The following is a 21,974-nucleotide window of genomic DNA, read 5'->3' as shown; positions in this document are numbered from 1 at the left end:
TTCCCAAGCTTCAATCTGAACCTATTGCCAATCTAGGCCCTGTTATGCAGACACCAATGTTGCCCAATTATGATTTATTTCAGATGCATTCTATTTTTAATCTATATTATGAGTCGGGATGCATCTGCACTGTGGGAATAATCCAGTCTGACATGGCTCCATGCTATGCAATTCTGAGATTTGTAGTTTTGTGAGATATTTGGCCTTCTCTGTCAGAAAGCTCTGGTGCCATTACAAACTACAGTTCCCAGAATTCCACAGCATGGAGCTATGGCAATTAATATGGGGTCAAACTGGATTATTTCTGCAGCGCGGGTGCAGCCTCAGTTGCCTTGGGTCACACACTGGAAGAAAGAAAAGACATAAAATAAATAATAAAAGAATATCCAAAGGTAAGATGTTGACAAAAAACCCAAAATCAATTTCCTGTATTTAATCCACATACCTGAAGTCAGCCTAAGGTAGGATGAAAACTGGATTAATGACTAAAGAACCTGGTAGGGAGATCAAGGCAACCTATAGTTTGAGCTGCAAAACCAGCTTCTACGACAGACACAAGTCACTTGCCAGACTACTCTTGGGTGCCAAGCAAAGACTGTTGCGTTGTTCGTTTCTGTCTCTCAGGGCAGGAAGACATTCACAAGCTACTTAACTACAGTGTATCTGTTCAGCAAGAGGGGCGTGAAATGGTACTGGATATACTTCTGAGCGTTCCCCACCAAAGGGATTTACAGTTGGCCCTCCACATTTGTGGTTTTCACTTTTGCAGATTTCATTATTCACAGATTTGATTAATATGTTCTCTCTAGGAATCTCTAGGTCCTCCAGCATGGCTCTGTACCGGAGGTTGACTATAGAGTCATTAACTTCTACTGGAGGTTGACTATAGAGTCGTGCTGGACGACCTAGACATTCTTAGAGAGAACACTTCTCTAGGCATTTTTAGGTCCTCCGGTGTGATTATATGGTCAACCTCTGCCAAAAATTGTCCATAGAGTTGTGCTAGAAGACATAATAATAATAAGGATCAGGGCGGGTTACAATAAAAAATAAAAGATAGTAAAATAATAACACAATCCCTAACCCACAATTTAAAATACACCACTACAATTTAATTAAGAACTTTCTTCATCCCTATCTTGGGTATCTAAAACCCTTCCCAAGTGCCCCTCACGGCAGCCTATCCTAGCCTCAGGGGCTCTTAGCCCCTCAGGGTACAATAAACATCTCTTAACTTGGGTACATAAAGTCCCTTCTAACTGCACTTCACAATAGTCTCCCTCAACCGCCTTGGCTGCTAAATCCCTCAAGGTAAAATCAAACTCTCTTAACCAACTCCAAACACTACCCCATTTAATTCTTGCTCTTGGGAACAGCCCCCATCCTTTCTAGCTTAACTTTCACCAGCTGTTCCCAAAATTCTAATCTATTATTATATACTCATCCCTCCACTTTTACAGCTTTGACTTTTGTGGATTTGATAATTCACGGATTTTATTAATGTGCTCGCTTTAGGAATATCTAGGTCCTCCAGTGCAACTCTATGGTCAGCCTTAACCAAAAGTTGCACCGAAGGACGTAGAGATACCTAGAGAGAACACTCCACTAGGCATTTGTAGCTCCTCCAGTGCAATTCTGTGGTCAATATCTGGCAGATGTTGATCCACAGACTTGCACTGAAGGACCTAGAGAATCCTAGAGGCCTGTTACAGACTGCCAAAATAAAGCTGCTTCGGGTCTCTTTGGAGGTATGCTATTTAAATGATGCATGGGTCCTAAGAGTCTGGAGGTTGCGCCAAAGCCACACTCCATTCCTAAGCACTGGAGTGCAGCTTTGGTGCAGCTTCCGGATTCTTAGGATGCATGCATCATTTAAACAGCATACCTCCAAAGAGACCCGAAGCAGCTTTATTTTGGCAGTCTGTAACAGGCCAGAGAGGTGTTATCTCAGGTGAAAACATAGGGGCTGTGCACACTGGCGGGAAAGGCCGGGTTGGGGCGGAGTCAGGATGTAGCATCCATATGACGCACGCCCTGGCTCCACCCCCAGGACAGCGTGACACTGTGCGCCGCATCACATGCCACGCAGCATCATGGCACTCCTCTGGCGAGGCATCCACACAAAGAATGTGGCTTTTTGCAGCTCCTTTTTGCACCTTGCAAAGGCCAGATTGGGGCTGCGCCGTGCAGTTGCCATGCCCCCAATCTAGCTGTAAAAGGGGTAGTCTGCCCAGCCCTATAGTGTTTTTGTTATTTGCAGTTTTTCCACATTCACGAGGGTCCTGTGCCCCTAATCTCAGTGAATGTGGAGGGACGAGTGTCTATTATTTTAATCATTCTTGAGGCTTGCCTTAAAAGCCAGCGTTTCTTTCACCAAGTAAATGAAGAAAACCCATAGTGCATCATCCTTAGATCATGTGCACATCCCGGTTCACACAATTGAGTGTGTAAGGATACAGAGCCTGGCATTCATCCAGAGATTGCTTCACTGCATTCCCAGCTTGCTTGTAACACAGCCTGCATTTATGACACCGCTGCCAGCGTGCCAGATAACAGAACATGACCAAAAGTGTCCTCAAGGGACGGGCATTTCAGATTAGAGGATCCCACGATGTGCACAAAAACAGACATTTCAGCATCTTCCATCGGAGGGCATGGCACTTTAGCAAGCCTGCTACAAAAATAAACTTTAAAGACACAGCTCCCTAGCCTGAAGGAGCTTACAGTCTGAATGTGACAAAGAGGAGATGGATGCCAACATAGAAAAAAGAGGTCCCAAACAACAATCTGCACCATGTTATCATCTTGGCTGGAAAAGCATGCACGAAAAATGAAAAGGAAATACACAACCCAACAGGTAGCCCTGTTCGTCCAAAATAAAAAACAAAATTAAAATTAAAATCATGATCCAAGATTGGGTAAAACCCTCTCCCTAGGGATGAGTTGTGGAGAACTCGAAAACTAACACAGCTGGCAGGCATTGAACCAGGGTTCAAATGCCCACTTGGCCATGGAAACCTATTAGGTGACCTTAGACAAGTCACACTCTCTCAGCCTCAGAGGATGGCAATGGCAAACCCCCTCTGAAGAAAGCTGCCAAGAAAACTCTTATGTTAATGTTAGGGTCGCCTTAGGCTTGCCATAAGTCAAAATTAAATTGGAGGCACAGAAGAAGAAAGGCCAGTTTTCCTTATTAAAGTGGGCCCTTGGTATCCTCTGGGGTTTGGTTCCAGGACACACACACCCCACACCTACAGATGCCCAAATCCATGGATGCTCAAGTCCTGTTATATACAACAGCCTAATAAAATGGTGTCCCTTAGCTAAAATGGCAAAAATCAAGGTCTGCTTTCGAAAATTATTTCATTTGTGGGGGAATATTTTCAAGCCATGGATGCCTATATCTGTGGATACAGAGGCCTGGGTGCCATGCAAAGCCTCTTCCTTTTGCATTGTTCACTTCTGCCTCTCAGGGCAGGAAGACGTTCACAAGCTTTATCCTCCTCTTGAAGTCCTGCCCTGACCCAAAGCCACCCCACAATCACACTCAAGGAGCCAAGAGCCTAGGAGACACCCATCATCCCCAGATGCATTCATCATCATCCTCAAACACACCCTTCATCATCCCTCAATATACCCTTCATCCCCAAACACACCCACCATCCTCCCCCGAAACACACCCCTCACCTTCCCCATAACCCCCAACAGCATCCCCAAATACAGCAACCATCATCCCCAAACACAAACATTATCAAACACCCCCTCATCATCTCCCATAACCCCCACCATCTTCCCCAATAATCACACCTATCACCCCCAATACACCCATTATCATCTCCCATCATCCTCTCCAAACATCCCCCACCATCATCCCCAAACACCAAACACATCCATCCTCCCCATAACCCCCCCAAACACACCTATCATTCCCAATACACCCATCACCCTCTCCCAATATGCCCATCATCCTCCCCAAATACAACCCCCTTTTCCCTCCCCCAAAAGGCCCCAGGGTCTGAGCCTCTCCTGGGCCTCTGGGTCTCTCTTGCTGGGGGGGGGCAGACCCCAAATGTAGGGCGCCCTCAAATGTAGGACGCCCTGGACAAAAATGTAGGACGTGGCCCCCTACATGGAGATGGAAAGGGGGCAGTGGCAGCCACCCACCTTGTCTGCAGCCAGGCTGGAGGGGAGGCGGGGGCCGTCCTCCTCGGGGCTGGGGCTCCACTCTCCTCCTCCTCCTCCTCCTCCTCTAGCCATGGCCTCCTCGGAGCTGGAGGCAGCCAGCGGATGGGGCATCTCCCGGAGGGGCCTGGGCCCCGAGGAGGGCAGCGCCTTCGGGGTCCCTCCGCCTCCAGACATCGCGACTCCCAGCCAGGCCCCAGGGAAGAGGCAGAGAGAGGAGAAGGAAGGACTGAGGCAGCCCTCCTTGGCTCAGTCAGGAAAGAGAAGGGAAAGGGAAAGGGAGAGGCAGGCAAGAGGCAGGCTCCTCCCTCCAAGAGGATAGGGGCAGGGCTCCAGCACAAGAGGGAGGGAGGGAGGCAGGGAGGGACACACAACAACACACACACACTGATACAAGTCTCTCTCTCTCTCATACACACACGCATTGTTCCCTGTCACACATACAAACACACTTTCTCACACACGCACACACTCTTTCACACAAAAACACAGATACACCCCCCACACACAAACATTCACAACACACTCTCTCTCACGAATATACACAGACACATTCTCATAGACGACACAAACAGAAATACAAACTCCTACAAACACTACCTCCTCACACATACACTCCCCCACACACACCTCTTACACACTCAGGCATGCACTCTCAGATAGCTCTCACACACACACACTCACTTTCTCTGTCATACATACAAACACACTGCCCCACACTCTTACACACACAGTCTCTCAAACACACACATACATACTCACACGCATTCACACACACACATTCACACATTCTCTCTCACACAGACACAGCCATACACACTCTCACAACTCCCTCACACATATGAACACACACTCTCAGACACAGACACACACATTCTCACACACATTCTCTTGCCCACACACATTCACAACACAAACACACTCACACGCTCTCACACACTCTTACACACTCCCACACACAACTCTTGCACGTACGTATACGCTCTCTCACACAGACACTCACACTCTCTCAGACACAAACACACACACATTGTCACAGACATTCTCTTGCACACATGCATTTACAACACAGACACACTCTCTCTCGCACACACACACACAGACACAAAGTGGCCCAATAAAGGTATCACTGCCTTGTGGATTTTGGATGATACTGTACAAAAAGAAGAGGTTTCTGTTTATTTTTATTTGCTTCAAGACCAATTTCAAAATGCCCTTTTCCATATAAAAAGTCTTTGCTGAGATGTACATGATGCATATTGTCGCGTTACAAGTTGTGACTTGATGTACAGTCTCTGAATGAGATGGCGTGCTTTCTAGTTTCTGTTTTGTGTTTGTAGCATGCTGTTCTTTCTCAGATGATAGTATACAGATAGCAGTATTCTCATGTCATTTCAGGCACTCAGATATGCTTCGCTTAGAATTCCACTCCAGACACATACATTTTTGTTGACGTTTTGGGCCTTGAAGACATTTCCAACTTACGGCGACCCTAAAAGAAACCTATCATTTGATTTTCTAGGCAAGATTTGTACAGAAGAGGGGTTGCCTTTGCCTTCTTCTGAGGCTGAGAGAGTGTGATTTACTCAGAGTCACCTAGTGGGTTTCCATCAGTAATCAAGTGTAGCAAATGAGGAGATACAGGCAATGCTCTTGCACTGAGATTCCGTCCCTTTGCCCTTGGAACCAGAGAAGATATTCCAGGCCCCAGGTTCTGGGAACAAAACCAATTACAGTCCTGACATGAGAAAACAAATATTATAAGTGAACCATTGCAAGGAAGGAGACATTTCTCTTTTCATGACTTCTGATCTCAGAAAAGAAGCCCACACTTCGACAGCTTTGTGAGAGAGGGCTCTATTCGCACTTTTAATTGAATGTGTGGAGATTGGGAATGGAGACTAGCAGCTGAGACATCTTCCTTTCTACTTTCATACTTTCACAAAACATGTGAAAACACCTAAAGAATAGGCGTGTTTTTGCTTAAAAGAATAAAAAAACCGCTCATATTACTGGACCATGAAATCATCGGTCCAAGACAGTTCTCTCACACAAAGAATAGACGAAGCTGGCAGTAAGCAGAGAAATAAGAGCTGGATAGTTGTTGCTTTTTAAACAACCCAAAACATGAATATACAGTGCTACCCTGTATGCATTCTGTCACTGAAAATTTATACACCTCTCCCTACATAATCCGCCCGCACACTCATAACATCGGGGAAGAATTTGTTGGAACATTGTAATACTCGATTAACCACAACTTCCCATAGAGTATTCACGGCTGCAGCCCCTAAATTATGGAATAGTCTGCTGGAGGAGAGGCGTCTTATCATTACCTTAAATGCCTTTAAGAAGGCACTAAAGACGGATCTCTTCCGGCGGGCTTTCCCATTGGATTTGGTATAGAGATGATGATTAAGACCCTTCTCTCTAAGTATGATGGTATATGAATTGATGTTTGGAGATTTTAAAGAACTAATAGGGATGTATAATTCAGTATTAGTATTTTATTGACTGTTCAGTTGCATTGTATTATTTTAATGACATAATCCCGCTTCGATCCTTGGAAGTGGCGGGACATATAGATAAAAATTATTATTATTATTATTATTATTATTATTATTATTATTGCTAAATTATCTCTGTCTCTCTCTCTGAAACATCTTAAGTGCCAACCTTGATGTTCATGTACCTGAGAGCAAGTGAATTTAACAGAGCTTGTTTCTAAATGTGTATGTGTATAATTTTAATATTAAAATGGTGGTGTCACTTTAAGTGGGCAGTTAGTCCTCCATATCCACAGAATTTCTGATCCGCATATTCAAGCATCCACGGTTTGAAAATATTTTTAAAATAGATAAATTCCAAAAAGCAAACCTTGATTTTCTCATTTTATATAAGGGGCACCATTTTACTAGGCCATTGTATTTAATGGGACTTGTGCATCCGTGGATTTTGCTATCTACAGGGGTCCTGGAACCAAATCTCAGCAGATAGTTAAAATAAATAAAGAGGCTTATTATACTATTGATTATTATTCTGAAAACAAATGGGAAAATAGTAGGTGGGGGAAAACAGTGTTAACATGGGAGAAGTATGCCATTTAAATAAGAGGGTATTTTGTTGTTTTGTTTTACTTTTTGCCCTCAGCAGGGCTTGGCTCAATAACTAGTCCTACTTCATAGTAATGGGAAAATATCTACAGGATACCATATTTTCCCTATTTCATATAGGAACTATTTGTTAGTATTGCTGCAAAATTGTTCTCTAATGGCTTGATCTTCAGCATGCATCTGTATGTCTCTTTATCTCCGTTGTATTACCATTGCTCCATAGGCCAGGAGAGAATCTCTGTTACCTTGGTACTGGACATTCTGTATGTTTGATTTAATCTTTGCATCCGGTGGCAACTGTGTTTGTAAATGTAAAACAGTTAGAAAGATATCTCAAGGTTGAATTCTTCGAAATATCCAAATAAGATTTTACTGGGTGCAATAAAATCTGTTATTAACTTATGCTACTTTAGGCGCATATCCTGTATAAGTGCAAACAGCAAAACAGTAAAATAAAAATTGAGGCGTTGCACTGTTTTAAAGTGTAAAGTGGTTTTAAAGTGGTTTTTTTTTCTTTTTAACTGTATTCTAATAATAATTAATAATTTGTTTTATTTATATACCGCTGTTCCAAAGATCATAGCGGTGAACAGCAAGTAAGCTAATTAGCAAGTAAGCTAATTTGCCCCAACAGTCTGGGTACTCATTTTAGCGACCTCGGAAGGATGCAAGCCTGAGTCGAGCTTGGGCCCTTTTGCTGGTCTTGAACTCGCAACCTTGCGGTTTCGAGTGAATGGCTGCAGTACAGGCATTTAACCACTGCGCCACCAGGGCTCCAATTTTTTTAAACAAGTGATCAGTTTTAATATTGTAATCGTTTAATTCTATTTTAATTGTCACTTTTGTATGTTTTTAATTGTACTATGCTTTTTAATTGTAAGCCATTTTGAGACCCAATTTTGGGGGGAAAGTGGGATATAAATAATTATAATAATAGTATCACCACATGCCTTGCTATGAAAGCTGCTGCCTTTATTGCGATGCCCTCTTCTTGTGACTTTGTTGGTAGCTTGGTATCAAGATACAGTAGAGTCTCAATTATCCCTCCTTCGGTCATCCGACATTCTGGATTATCCAACGTTGTGGCTGCTTGGAGGTGTGACTGTAGGCATTTCCGCACCCCCAGACACGCCCCCAATCATGGTGGCCACGATGGGCACAGCCAGGCATTTCTTAGACCCTCCAGATTATCCGACATTTTCCACTATCCGACTATCAGCCCACCCGTTTTATGTCACATAAGCGAGACTCTGCTGTATTAGCTGACAGAAATATTGCTCTCTACCATGAATGCCTAACCTGCTGATTTCTACAGATCAAGTAAATGGCACAGGTGCAGGTGTTTTGAGCCCTGGTAACAATCCTTTCAGCATTTGTAAAAGGTATTGGTTCATTCTGATACATTTTCTTCAAAAACATTGGCCTGTTACAGACTGCCAAAATAAAGCTGCTTCGGGTCTTTTTGGTGGTATGCTGTTTAAACGATGCATGCATCCTAAGAATCCGGAAGCTGCACCAAAGCTGCACTCCAGTGCTTAGGAATGGAGTGTGGCTTTGGCGCGACCTCCGGACTCTTAGGACCCATGCATCATTTAAATAGCATACCTCCAAAGAGACCCAAAGCAGCTTTATTTTGGCAGTCTGTAACAGGCCATTGTTAAACTAATATGCGCTTTCTATACTTTTCAGTAAGAAGGGGAGGTTAAGAGCTCAGCGCCTCATTTGGTGTTTGAAAGTAATGGTTGCTATTGCTCTTTGCCATTTGCCTATCATGCAAAGCAGAATACCACTAATGACCTAGAATACTGTAACATAAAATGAAGAAAGAGAGAAGGCACAGCAGAAAGGGAATTTGGCCATCAGAGAAATTTCCTTCAGGGTTGGGCTTAGAGCAAGGAACGCTATCATGGAGGATGTTGAGCTTGCCCAAAGACACCATATGCTGGAGGGAAAAACTCCTTGAGACATGTAGTCCAAGTGGTTGTGTTTGCATATTTATTCCTGTGGTGTTCTGATCCCATGCCCTCTCTTGTGGAAGCTGAAGGACAGATCTTTGAATGTTTTTCCCTCTAAGCACAGGAGCGAGGGTTTTGGGGAAATCCATGGAAGCTATTTTATTTTCATAGAAACACAGGATGCATCTGCACTGCAGAAATACAATGGACCCTTAGTGTCTGCTGGGATTTGGTTCCAGGACCTTCATGGATAGCAAAATCCATGAATGCTCAAGTCCCATTAAAGCGAATGGCATGGTAAAAGGGTGTCCCTTATATAAAATGGCAAATCAAGGTTTGCTTTTCAGAACAGATATATATATATATATATATATATATATATATATATATATATTGCTTTTGACCAAAGGTCATTGCACAGCACAACAATATGACAATACATATAACAATATAACAATATAACAATACATGTAAATTATATCTAAAATGCGAGTATCTCGGATCTGGTATAGAATTTCTAAACAAACGAACAACAGTTGTCATTATGGGTTAAAATTTTGTCAAATATAGTCTTTATGGCTATCCCTGTTATATACTCGTTCCTGATTTTTTTAGTTGCTAAGGCAAACAAAGCTACTTTCCAGGTTACATATTTATTCTGGCCCAGTAAAAGATGAAAAATCATATCCTGTGGGTTTTGACTGGGACTGGTGTATATATATATATATTCAAACCATGGATGCTTGAAGCCATGGATTAAAAATCTGTGGATACAGAGAGCTGACTGTCATGCAGTTTGCTGCCACGTAAACTTCCATGGCTCTATCCTATGGAAATCTGGGATTCGTAGTTGTGGCACCAGAACTCTCAGACAGAGAAGGCTAAATATCTGCCCTGGTGGCGCAGTGGTTAAATGCCTGTAACTGCAGCCATTCACTCAAGACCACAAGGTTGCGAGTTCAAGACCAGCAAAAGGGCCCAAGCTTGACTCAGGCTTGCATCCTTCCAAGGTCGCTAAAATGAGTACCCAGACTGTTGGGGGCAAATTAGCTTACTTGCTAATTAGCTTACTTGCTGTTCACCGCTATGATCTTTGGAATAGCGGTATATAAATAAAACAAATTATTATTATTAATTAATTATATCTCACAAAACTACAAATCCCAGAATTCCATAGCATTGAGCCATGGCAGGCAAAGCAGTATCAACATTCTATGACTATGAAGTATGAAAGAGTTCACAGTGCCTGCACCCCAGCAGTACAATAAGTTATATCTCTTAATTTCCATCCAAATCCCAGCCCTGGAAGTGACTGTAATAAAACTGCTGTTTTAACATAGGGGAATGGCTGATTTGGCCTGAAAAAATAGGATTTTGAAGGGGCTGAGGGATCAGGGAGTTGGGAGAATAATTTAAATGCTGCTGCTTGCTGTTCCTCTAAGCCATATTTAAGCACCTGTGGCTTAGTGGGTCAAAGACTGTGTAATAATGCAGTCACAATGAGTTGAGTGAGTTAAAAGTAACAATAGAACTGTTCTTAGGAAGTAAACCTGGGTTTCCTCCAGTGTGACCAAAAAGCACAGGGCGTCTGTACCTTTAATGCTTGCATAGATGCAAGTATTTTTCAGCAGGTGTAGCTTGTATCACAAAGAACACTTTCTTTTGTCCAACTGTTAAAAAATACAGGAGCCCTGTTCCATTTTGCCGGTGGCAGCCCTACACTCCACCACAAAAACCAAGCTGACGGAGAAGGAAATGATCTGCAAGGGAGGACAGATGAGTAGAAGCAGAAATGACTAGCCTTTCTTGTCCCACCTTCACACACTAGTGCTGCTTTTCAAAATGTTTTATTATTGTTTCCATTCGCACCTCTTGATTCATCACTATATATTTCCAGCATCCACAAAAACCAGCATGTATCTTTGCAGGATATATAACATACTTGTGCAGTTCTGTCCTGTATATGTAAACTGTAAAGCTGTAAATTCATACACACTAATCAAAGAGGACGCCTTGTTTAATGTAGTGTTGCTTGCTTCAGAGTCCACAATGCAAGTGGTCCCCAAACTGTGCCCTTTAAGAGATTTTGGACTTCAGCTCCCAGAAATCTCAGCCATGTTGGCCAATAATCTGGGATTCTGGGAGCTGAAGTCCAAAATCCTTTAAAGAGCATAGTTTGGAGACCACTTAAAATGTCTTAAACCCAGAAAGAAAGTTCATAGTAATATTCTTAGACATATGGAGCTTATAACTTAGGCAAATAAGCCACTTTACCTCTTCCAGCTTCAATTTTGGATCCAGGATGCCCCTGGATGTTATCATAACCAAATTGCCACCGATCTAGCTGTGATGCTGCCACCTGGATGCGGCCCAGGTCAAAGCCTCACTCAGCCCGCACTTTTTCGAAGTCGGGAGGCTTCTGACTTCAAGAAATGGCTGGCTGAGTGAGGCTTTGACCTAGGATGCATTCAGGTGGCAGCATCACAGCTAGATCGGTGGCAATTTAGTTACGATAACATCCAGGGGCATCCCGGATTCAGAACTGAAGCCAGAAGAGGTAAAGTGGCTTATTTGCCCAAGTGATAAGCTCCATATGCTAGAAAGCTGTAAACATATGCCTTTATTTGGAATCATCCCTGCAAAAATATACTAGAGTGACTGATGGTCATGCATGGGCTCAACTCATAATGCAAGGCTGGCATGCACTTGGTCATCCAGATATTGTTGAACTACAGCTTCCATTGTTTTTCACCATTAGAATTCCCATATCTTAAGCCTTGAAATTGTTTGATTTGGTCTTTTTTTTATTTCGCTTGACGGTTCATGTAACATGCTTAAGGACATCACCAGGGTCCAGCCTTTGTGGCATTGCAAAGGATCCTCCCTAGATCTCAGGTTTGGGCTATCCACAGTCACATCCTGGAATCAAACCCCAGCAGATCCCAAGGGCCCAATATATATCTTTCTTTCTTGGAAACCTGCGAGGGACCAGTAGCTGAGGAGCTATCAAACAGCCATCCCTTTGAGGAACGTTGTTCTAGATCAGTGGTTCTCAACCTTTGGTCCTCTAGATTTTTGAGACTTCAACTCCCAGAAGTCCTGAACAATGAGCATGCTGACTGGGACTTCTGGGAATTGAAGTCCAAAACATCTGGAGGCCCAAAGGTTGAGAACCACTGTTCTAGATCAATGCTATTGAAAGTGATAGGCTCTGCACCTGTGGTAGTCCGCAAGCCATTGGCTCCACATCCCTGGCGCTTTGGGAGAAAATGTACTTGCCCATCCCCTACTTGAGACAGATCACAGAGGTCAGTTGTAGACCTAGAGTACGATTCTTCCGGGAGAGCAATGAGGAGGGCATGATCTCTTGAAAAAGTCAACTCATCCATAAACAGGAAAACGAAATGCAGCAATGGCAGAAGGATTCTTCCCTGCTGGAAGCTCACACTCTTTTTCCATCCTGTGGCTACTAATTCTCGGATTCCTTTGGTCCACAGCGTCTGGCTGTATGGCACAGATGACCATTTGCTCTCAGCCAGATCTCAAGGACTTGAAGCTACTTGTGGAACTTGGAGAGCTCTGAACAATGCTGATGTGGGGATTTCTTTTTTAAAACCCTTTTTTCTGACTCACTCCTCTCGTTTTCTGCCCTTACTACTTCTTTTTAAAAAAGACATGATTTTCATTTCTTTATCTCCTGGGAGTTTATCAGACTCAAGTTTTGGACCCTGCAATTGCGCTAAGGAAATGTAAAGAACGTTGCGAAATGACTGTTTTGCGCGATGTCTTACCACATTGCTTGCTTTTCCATCATCCCCCCGTAATGTTATGTTAGCGCTACAATTGTGCGAAAGTTGCGATTTGCATGATGCGAAACCATGCATAGCGGAACTGTCTACTACACCAGCGCCTTCCGTTTCTGTCGAGCATTTCTCATCAAAATCCTTGTGCATGCCCTTTGGAGGCTTTGATGGCATCATGACCTTTGTGCTTCCGGGGGAGCGAGGGGGTTCCCCCCCCATCTTTAGGGTCCTATTTAGAGGAGGGGAGGGAGAGAAGGAAAGAGCCGAAGGAAAAGGGGGAATCTGGATGCGAAGAGTGACAGAAGGCAAAAGTGGAAATCAGGGTGGCTTTTGGTGGGGGGGGGGAGTGGAGAAAGTGATGGAGGAGGAGGAGGAGGAGGAGGAAGGAGCCTTGGGAAGAAGGGAGCCATGGAGGGCATCCTATAATGGAGCAAGAGGAGGAGGATGAAGGACCCAGGGCAGCTCAGAGGGAGGTGAGGGTCGGAAGGAAAGAAGGAAGAGGAGGAGGAGGATTGCCCACGTAAATAGGGCTGTGGAGAAAAGCTGGGGATGTAGGGAAATGGATGCAGCAGGAGCAGCCTCTTTTGACAATTTATGCACATGATTTTTGGGGTGCTTGCTTTCTTCTTGCTCCTGGAACTAAAGCGCCATTATTATTATTGTTGTTGTTGTTATTGTTGTTTGTGTTATATGCGGGTGCTACAGTCAGAATGCCTGCCCTGCATTTCCATTTTATTCCCAACTGATTCAATGGGTCAGTTGGAACTGACAGGTCACTCTGTCTCAGCCTCAGTGGAAGGCAATGGCAAAGTGTAAGCAGGAGGAAAGGGGTCAGTTCAGGTCAGGTCAAAGGCAGGGCATGAACAGAGCTCCCATCAGGCACTTTCCTCCCTTTTTAAATAAACTATTTTTGGCAAAATGAGCGCATGTTTTGTTGTGTTTTTTCCTGAGGAATATAGGTGTGTGTGTGTGTGTGTGTGTGTGTGTATTTGCCCTTTGCAACAGTATCCCTTTGCTGGAAGTCAGCTAATAAAAGTGAAAGGGAACAATAAAAGGGCACTTTTTTCCTTGGAGAATCCATGCTAAAATGCGAATGTTACAATCGAATGTTACATTTGTTGCTTTTGTCAATTGGGCAATTGGCAAAACGATACATGCTTTTGCAAGGAATTCAGGGACAGCTCTGAATTGCTTTTAAAAGTCATAAAAGAATGCATGACAATCGCATCCTTTTCTGGCATTTACGGTGATGAAATTATTATTATTATTATTATTATTATTATTATATGTGCAAGAGGCATTCTGGGGTGGCAATGAGTGGGGGATACAGGATGCATTATTTTTATTATTAAATATATACACCTCTGTCTTTATTTTTATTTTTTCCATTATTTTTATTATTAAATATATACACCCCTGCCTTGATTTTTATTTATTTTTTTCATTATTTTTATTATTAAATATATACACCCCTGTCTTGACTTTTAGTTATTTTTTCAAATAAATAACCTCGTGGCTTGGAGGTTCCCTTTTTCTCTCAGCACTGCCGCTCTTTGGCTGACCCTTCGGGGTCCCTGACATTTGCACCCTCCTCGGTGTTCATGCAGGGCAGAGGAATGGGGCTGGAATGGATGACCCTTAGGGGCCCCTTTCATTTGCAGCCCCCCAAGTGTCCATGCAGGAAAGAGGAATGGGGCTGGGATGGATGACCCCTAGGGGCACCTTTCATTTGCAACCCCCCCCCCCCCAGGTGTCCATGCAGGACAGAGGAATGAGACTGGGATGGATGGCCGCTAGGGGACCCTTTCATTTGCAGCCTCCTAGGTGTCCTTGCAGGATGGAGGAATGGGGCTGGAATGGATGACCCCTAGGGGAACCTTTCCTTTGCAACCCCCCCAGGTGTCCATGCAGGACCAAGGAATGGGGCTGGGATGGATGACCCCTAGGGGCCTCTTTCATTTGCAACCCCCCCAGGTGTCCATGCAGGACCAAGGAATGGGGCAGGGATGGATGACCCCAAGGGTTTCCTTACATGCAAGACAAGGCAACCCCCCTCCAAGGGGTTGTCCTGAAAAAGGAAGGCCACCAGAAGGGAATGGGGTCAAAAAGCAGCCCAGCATCATGGGAACTTTGCAATCAGTAACTTTAGCGTTGCGTTGCACTGCTGCCTACCACACCAAACCATTTCACAACACATTTCGCAAGATAACGGGAGACCATGGCCTGGCTTCCACTTTTGCCTGCAATGCCCAAAAAGGGGAGGAATGATGCTTAAACTACGGGAGCGTTGCTCAATGGGCTCCCATAGAAATGAATGGCGTCTGGAAGAACATCGCGCTTTCACATTATTGCGCAACGTTGGTGACACTAACATTGCGCGATAGGCAGGAAAAATCGCCAAAAACTCACGTCTGGTAAACTCCCTGGTCTTTTAGTCGTAGAAGCAGGAGGGTGCATTTGCCGGACACATTATCCTCCTTGTGGTCTTTCCTATAGCCAACTACCTGACTCTTGTATGAACAGATCTGACCTGGAAGGGTTGTTTCCTAAACTCTTATCTGTTTCCCCAGCTGGCATCTATGACCTTTTAAACTGCACAGTCTGTTCAGTTGTTTGGCCTCCTTGATGGCCTTCCGCCGGCAGGTTAAGACTGACCTGTTCACACAGGCTTTTAAGGAATTTTTATAAGGACAGGCTGGGATGTTGTACCATTTCAAAAAAAGTTTGATACAGTTTTTATATGTATAGTTTTATCTTTTAAAAATGTTTATTCTTTTAATAACCATCTGTTTTTATATTGTAAAAATTTAATTCCTTTTTAATATACTTTCCCCCATGTTTTTAATTGTACTGTTTTTTAATATTGTGAAGCCGCTCTGAGACCCAGTTCTGGGGAAAGAGCAGGATACAAATAAATATGATGGTGGTGGTGGTGGTGGTGGTGATGATGATGATGATGATGATATCTGAAATCACAAAATTGATAGGGAGAATATATTATAGGAGAAGACAAGCCATACCAGGATACTTTTCAAGTATGTGTCCTGCTTTATAGAGAACAGTCCTCTATTTTGAATGAGGCCGACTGCATACTGCACACCAATAGCAGTTTGATATTAGCCTGACTGTTGTGGCTACACACTATGAAATCCTGTGATTTGTAGTTTGGTAATGGACTTAAAATTCCTTACCAGAGTTCTAGTTTAGAATGTATGTGAAATCCCAACTTTCTCCTGGGCTGCATCTACAATGCAGTTTGAGATTGCTATAACTACCATGGCTCAATGCTATGGAATTTTGGGATTTGTAGTTTTGTGAGGTGTTTAGCCTTCTCAGTCAGAGAGCACTGGTGCCACAACAAATCCCAGGATTTCATAGGATGGAGCCATGGCAGTTCAAGCAGTGTCAAATCTAGTTTGTTTGATCAAACTGAAGCCTCTGGAAATTCCTCTCTTCCTGAGCACCTTTTTTTCCAGGAGAGAGCAAGTGAGAAGTACAACAGTCGGAGAGCCCTATGATTCCTAAAGTGACACAAAGCTCCACTTAAGGGGAGAGCAATGTTGTTCTATTTGAACTGAACACAAGTGTATTTTAAACACAAAAACTGAGGAGACAAAAGAGAAAGAAACAGAACTGTCCCCATAATTGTGATTTTTATTAATTTTGCATGGGTTGTTAAGTCTATTTGCCAGGTTCAGTTTGGCAATTTTTAAAAGTTGTAAGTTTCATTTAATTCTTATGAGTCTGTCAAACAGCTTAACAGGTGGCCACTGCCGGATGCCCAGAGGAAGGCAAAAAACCTCTGGGGTCTCTGGCCAATCTGCCTTGGAGGAAAATTCCTTCCCGACCCCAAAAGTGGCGGCCAATGCTACTCTGGGCATGTCGACAAGGGCCTTCCTTTTTGCAAGAAAATGGCGAGGCTCCCTCCTTCCATCTCTCCATGTAGAAGACATGCTGGCATTCTCCAGGCTCCATCTCCATCATCCAGGGAAAGTCATCCTGTCTGGATAGCATGATGTTTCTTCTGAATTTTACTTGAAATTTAGTGAACAGTGCTTCTGTCTAATGATATTTTTGCAAGCAGGATTTTTAAAAAATGGATCAGCAAATTCTTACTGGAGTATCATTTTCCAGTGAGTAATATTTGACATCTTGCTACACCCCATTTCCAAATGGTAAGAGTTTCCTTATTTGGATCTCTGAAGACTTTGTAGCATTTCTTCTTTTGAAAGTGGGTTTCATGTTTCAAAAATTCCCTGTGTATATCTTTTATTAATTTTATTTCAGAGACTTGTCATTATCTGCTGAGTCCAGCTTGGCAGGTTTTTACAACAGTAAGGATTATGGAAGTCTTACATAAATTCAGCCTAGAAAATGATGACGTTAGAAAAGGCAAAGACTTTTCATAGCCTGGATCCATCAACAATCAGAACAGAGATTGCAGTCAAGGAATCGGAAGAAGACTAGGACTGGGAAGAGCAGCTATGAAAGAACTAGACAAGATCATACAATGCAAAGCTATAATACTATATATAACACTAAAGCTATATAACACTAAAGTAATGATCTTCCATATCATTGTATTTCCCATCACTATCTATGGATATGAGAGATGAGCCCTTATCAGATGAGTCTGGAACTGGGGGTCTTCAGCACTGGGCGGTTCGAATTCACGTTATTTCGCACAATACCATCATACCTGGGAGCCCCTCCGAATTGGCATGATTCAAATTGGCCAATACGCATTCGCGCGAAGTGCATTCAGTGCAGAATGTTTTGTCACACCGGTGCTCAACATGAGGATTGGCCGATTCGTATCGGCCCCCTCGCACATGCTCAGTGGTGCCCTGCATGGGTTGCGACCTTAAACGCTTCCGGGGTGAAAGGGGAGGTCACGTCATGACAGCCCGGTAAACAGCTGGAGAGCCAGCTCATGCACATTAACAATCGCGATACAACGTGCCCTCTCTACATTCCTCTCTGTTTCCTCTCTACATTCCTGCTTGGTTTTAACGTTACCATGACCTTCCCTTGCAACAAATTAGCAATGCCCGGTTGTACGTGTGTGTGAGTGAGTGTGTGAATATGTATTCTGGGGGGGGGGGGGGGAGGAGCAGTTCCAGCGGCTGTCAAAGAGGCTGGATGGCCATCTAAGTAAATGGGGATGCTTTTTTCCTCCTCCTCCTCCCGGCTTGGGAGCCAGCATAAGCTGCATCCCAAGAAGGGAACAGGCGCGGGGCCGCTAGAATCGCGGCGATCGCCGCCGTTCCAGTGGCCCCCGCGCCTCTTCCCTTCTTGGGATGCAGCCTATGCTGGCTCCCAAGCCGGGAGGAGGAGGAGGAGGCTGCCGGAACCACGATTCCAGCGGCCCCCCGCGCCTCTTCCCTTCTTGGGATGCAGCTTATGCTGGCTCCCAAGCCGGGAGGAGGAGGAGGAGGCCGCTGGAACCGCCCCCCCCCCCCCCGCTTCCCTGGAACCGGCAAGAGGAAAGACCCACCGGAAGTTAAAATTGGAATCTGGGGGTCTTGCGATGGAATTCAGGATTGGGTAGTCACACCAGAGCCATTCGCACTGAGATCGAACAGAGCCCCAATCCAGGATATTGCCAATCCCCTTATCAGCGCACTGGCCAACACGCTCCAAAAAGAGGAGCCAGTACGCATTCAGTTCGGCATCTCGCGCATTCACGTGAGTTCGGATTGGGCCATTCGAATGCTGGTATGATGGTATTGTGCGAAATAACGTGAATTCGAACCGCCCAGTGCTGAAGACCTCCAGTTCCAGACTCATCTGATAAGGGCTATGGACAGTGAAGAGAGCTGATAGAAAGAAAATCATCACATTTGAGATGTTGTTCTGGAGAGGAGTGCTGAGGATACCATGAACGGTCAGTAAGACATGGATACAGGAACATACCAAGTCTGAACTCTCCCTAGAAGCCAGGATGGGCAAACTAAGTCTGTCATATTTTGGTCACATTATGACAAGGCACAACTCACGAGAGAAGACAATGCTTGGAACAGTAGAGGATAGGAGATAATGAGATGGACCATATACCAGATGGATAGACTCAGTTAAGGAAGCTACAGTTCAAAGCCTGAAAAAGTATGCAGAATGGTTGAGGATGAAGGGGCTTGGCGCTTTTTCATCTATGGGGTTACTGTAAGTCGGTGTCTACTTGAACGCAGTTAACAACAACAGTAACAAAATACATTAATTTTTCAAATATCCTAACAGGTGGATGCTGCTGGATGCCCAGAGGAAGGCGAAAAACCTCCAGGACCTCGGGCCAATCTGCCCTGGAGGAAAATTCCTTCCCGACCCCAAAAGTGGCAGTCAGTGCTACCCTGGGCATGTCAGCAAGGACCAAAGACCACTAACCTATCAACACTTGCTCAGACTAAACTTATTCCTCCTTACCTTAAGGCTCACAGAATAGGCCTTTTTCTGCATCCACAGGGTTCATTTCTGGACATCACTTACCTTGCAACAGTTTCCTTGAAGTTAACTTCATTCTCAAATGTTGTGCATTCAAATATTCTGCACATCACTTACATTGTGATGGTGTCCTTTGAAGATGGCTTCTGTCAAGGTGTTTACATAAATACACGGGTTTTCATGATGACCTTGTGAATGACAAACCATGCAAGGCTGTTGCATGGGATTGATCCAATGAAGGAAGCTTTGTGGGGGGGGGGGGAGGAATACTCACCTGTGTTTTAATGGACTTTCCTTTCATCTACTTTGTCTCATTGCATGAAGCAAACTTCTTGAAAGTTACTTCTTGCTGGGCGATTACATGGAGAAGAGTCACTCTTGGGCAAGTCTTTCTCTCTCTCAGCCTGAAGAAACTTTCCCAAACCTTTGGGCAAGTAAGCCCAAGCCCAGCTCCAGCCCCCCGCACACCAGGCCCAGTGAGGCCTACTGGGCCTTGTAGAAAGACCTGCACTGCCTCTCTGCCTACCTCCTCTGCAGCTCGCTTTCTCTAGTCTTGGCTCCAGTGTTGCCAATTACCCTTGAAGACATTTCCCAGATTAGTTCCCCAGATACCCCAGAATTCCCCCAAATTATACGGAAGCAGGGTGGGACTTCTGGGACAGGGGGCTGCAAGGCGGTATGGGAAAGCCTCAAGGGAGCAGGACTTCCAGGACAGGGAAGGTATGTTTGGGCAGGAATTTCAAAATCCCCAGGAAAGTCAACGAGAATTTTGAATACCTGAATTATTTAAAATCCCCTGAAACTCCCTGGAAATTTTGAAAACATGGAAATTTAACAGAAAGAGATTAAATTTCCCAGATTCCGGGGAATTCCCTGGAAATTGGCAACACTGCTCAGCTTGGTTGAATGTAAAAGCTCCTCCTCTGCCTGGCCAATGGGGATGGAGGAGCTGGAAGCCTGGCTGCAGTCTCTCCCATACAAGCGGATGCTGTGCTGTCCTTATTGGGGAGGCCGAGACGGAAAGGCAAAAATCAGGAGTAAAATGGTGTTCCATAATGGCAGAATGAAGGTTTGTTTTTTGAATGTATACATTTTAAAAATATTTTCAAACCATGGATGCTTGAATCCATGGATAAAGAAAATCTGTGGATACATAGGGGTGATTGTATACCATATATAAAATAGCAAATCAAGATTTGCTTTTGGGAATTCATACTTTTTTTTTTAATATTTTCAAGCTGTGGATAATTGAATCCCTGGATAAGGAGGACCAACAGTGCTTTGTGAATTTTGCTTGGCCCAAAGAAAGTATCGCTGTTTTGTGGCAACCCTACCCAAAATCTCTAAGCAAACATGGACACTTTGGGAGCTGCGAGCCAAAATAGTACACCATTTCTAAGATTTGGATGCTGTTCAAGCAACCACACCAGAGGCAACAAATAGATGTAGTAGCTATTAGCTTTATTTATTTTTTGGTAGTTAATGTTTCAGCTTATATTCTTCAAAAAAAAAACCGAAAAAAATTGAAAGCAGGTTGCACTCATTTCAAAATTGCACAAAACACTCAGAAATGTCAGGAAGTTTTAAATGCATCCTATATAAAAATTGCAGCCAGCCCAATCCACCAGTCTAAGTGATCCAATTCTTTTGATGGTGAGTCTAAGAGGCTTCCCTCAATGAGGAGATCTCAAAGAATGGCTCCAGAATGAAAAGGCCATAGGAATCACCACATTAAACCATTCTCAATCTCTTTGACAGCCATCTTGGAGGAAGCTTTATGAATCAAGAGGAAGCCAGAGGATCTGGGTTTGCAAGGGCTACAAGTGCAGGGCATAGAGAGTGAGAAAATTACGTTTTCCTAGGTTGCATCCGCATTGCAGAATTACAGCAGTTTGACACCACTTTAACTGCAATGACTCTATCCTGAGATAGTCTGGAAAGGCACAAGAGCAGGCTGAATACCAAACTACAACTCTCAGGACTGAACAGGATGGAGCCATGCCAGTTAAAGTGGTGTCAAACTGCTTTAATTCTGCACTATGGATACACCCTAAGCTTTAGGGAATCTCTAGAAGTTTCAGCTAAAGTGACTTATACATATATATTAACTCAGCATGGATGCATCTTTAGACTATGCATCCCAAAAGCCCTCATCCCAGGGAGTTCTGGGGCTTGGCATGGATAGAATCATAGAATCAAAGAATCATAGAGTTGGAAGAGACCACAAGGGCCATCCAGTCCAACCCCCTGCCTGCAGGAAATCACAATCAAAGCATCCCCGACAGATGGCCATCCAGCCTCTGCTTGAAGACCTCCAAGGAAGGAGACTCCACTACACTCCGAGGGAGTTTGTTCCTCTGTCGAACAGCCCTTACTGTCAGGAAGTTCCTCGTAAAGTTGAGGTGGAATCTCTTTTCCTGCAGTTTGCATCCATTGCTCCGGGTCCTAGTCTCTGGAGCAGCAGAAAACAAGCTTGCTCCCTC

The 21,974-nt window shown here is 44.1% G+C and overlaps 1 protein-coding gene across 1 annotated transcript in view; it reads right to left on the bottom strand.

Moving 5' to 3' along the window:
- Positions 1-4,443, bottom strand: part of SNX30 (sorting nexin family member 30) — a 54,642-nt gene extending 50,199 nt beyond the window's left edge. The window contains exon 1 of the mRNA XM_089488585.1: positions 4,165-4,443. Within this exon, the coding sequence (XP_089344711.1) occupies positions 4,165-4,359 (195 nt within the window). The 5' untranslated portion in view covers positions 4,360-4,443. The remainder of the gene's footprint in view (positions 1-4,164) is intronic.
- Between the last annotated feature and the right edge of the window lie 17,531 nt (positions 4,444-21,974).

The sequence above is a fragment of the Sceloporus occidentalis genome, unplaced genomic scaffold (genome assembly GCF_023333645.1).
Source record: "Sceloporus occidentalis isolate IW3139 unplaced genomic scaffold, rSceOcc1.0.p SCAF_1, whole genome shotgun sequence".
Classification (NCBI taxonomy): domain Eukaryota; kingdom Metazoa; phylum Chordata; class Lepidosauria; order Squamata; family Phrynosomatidae; genus Sceloporus; species Sceloporus occidentalis.
Note: the sequence above shows the minus strand (reverse complement) of the source record. Positions and strands in the feature narration are given on the sequence as shown.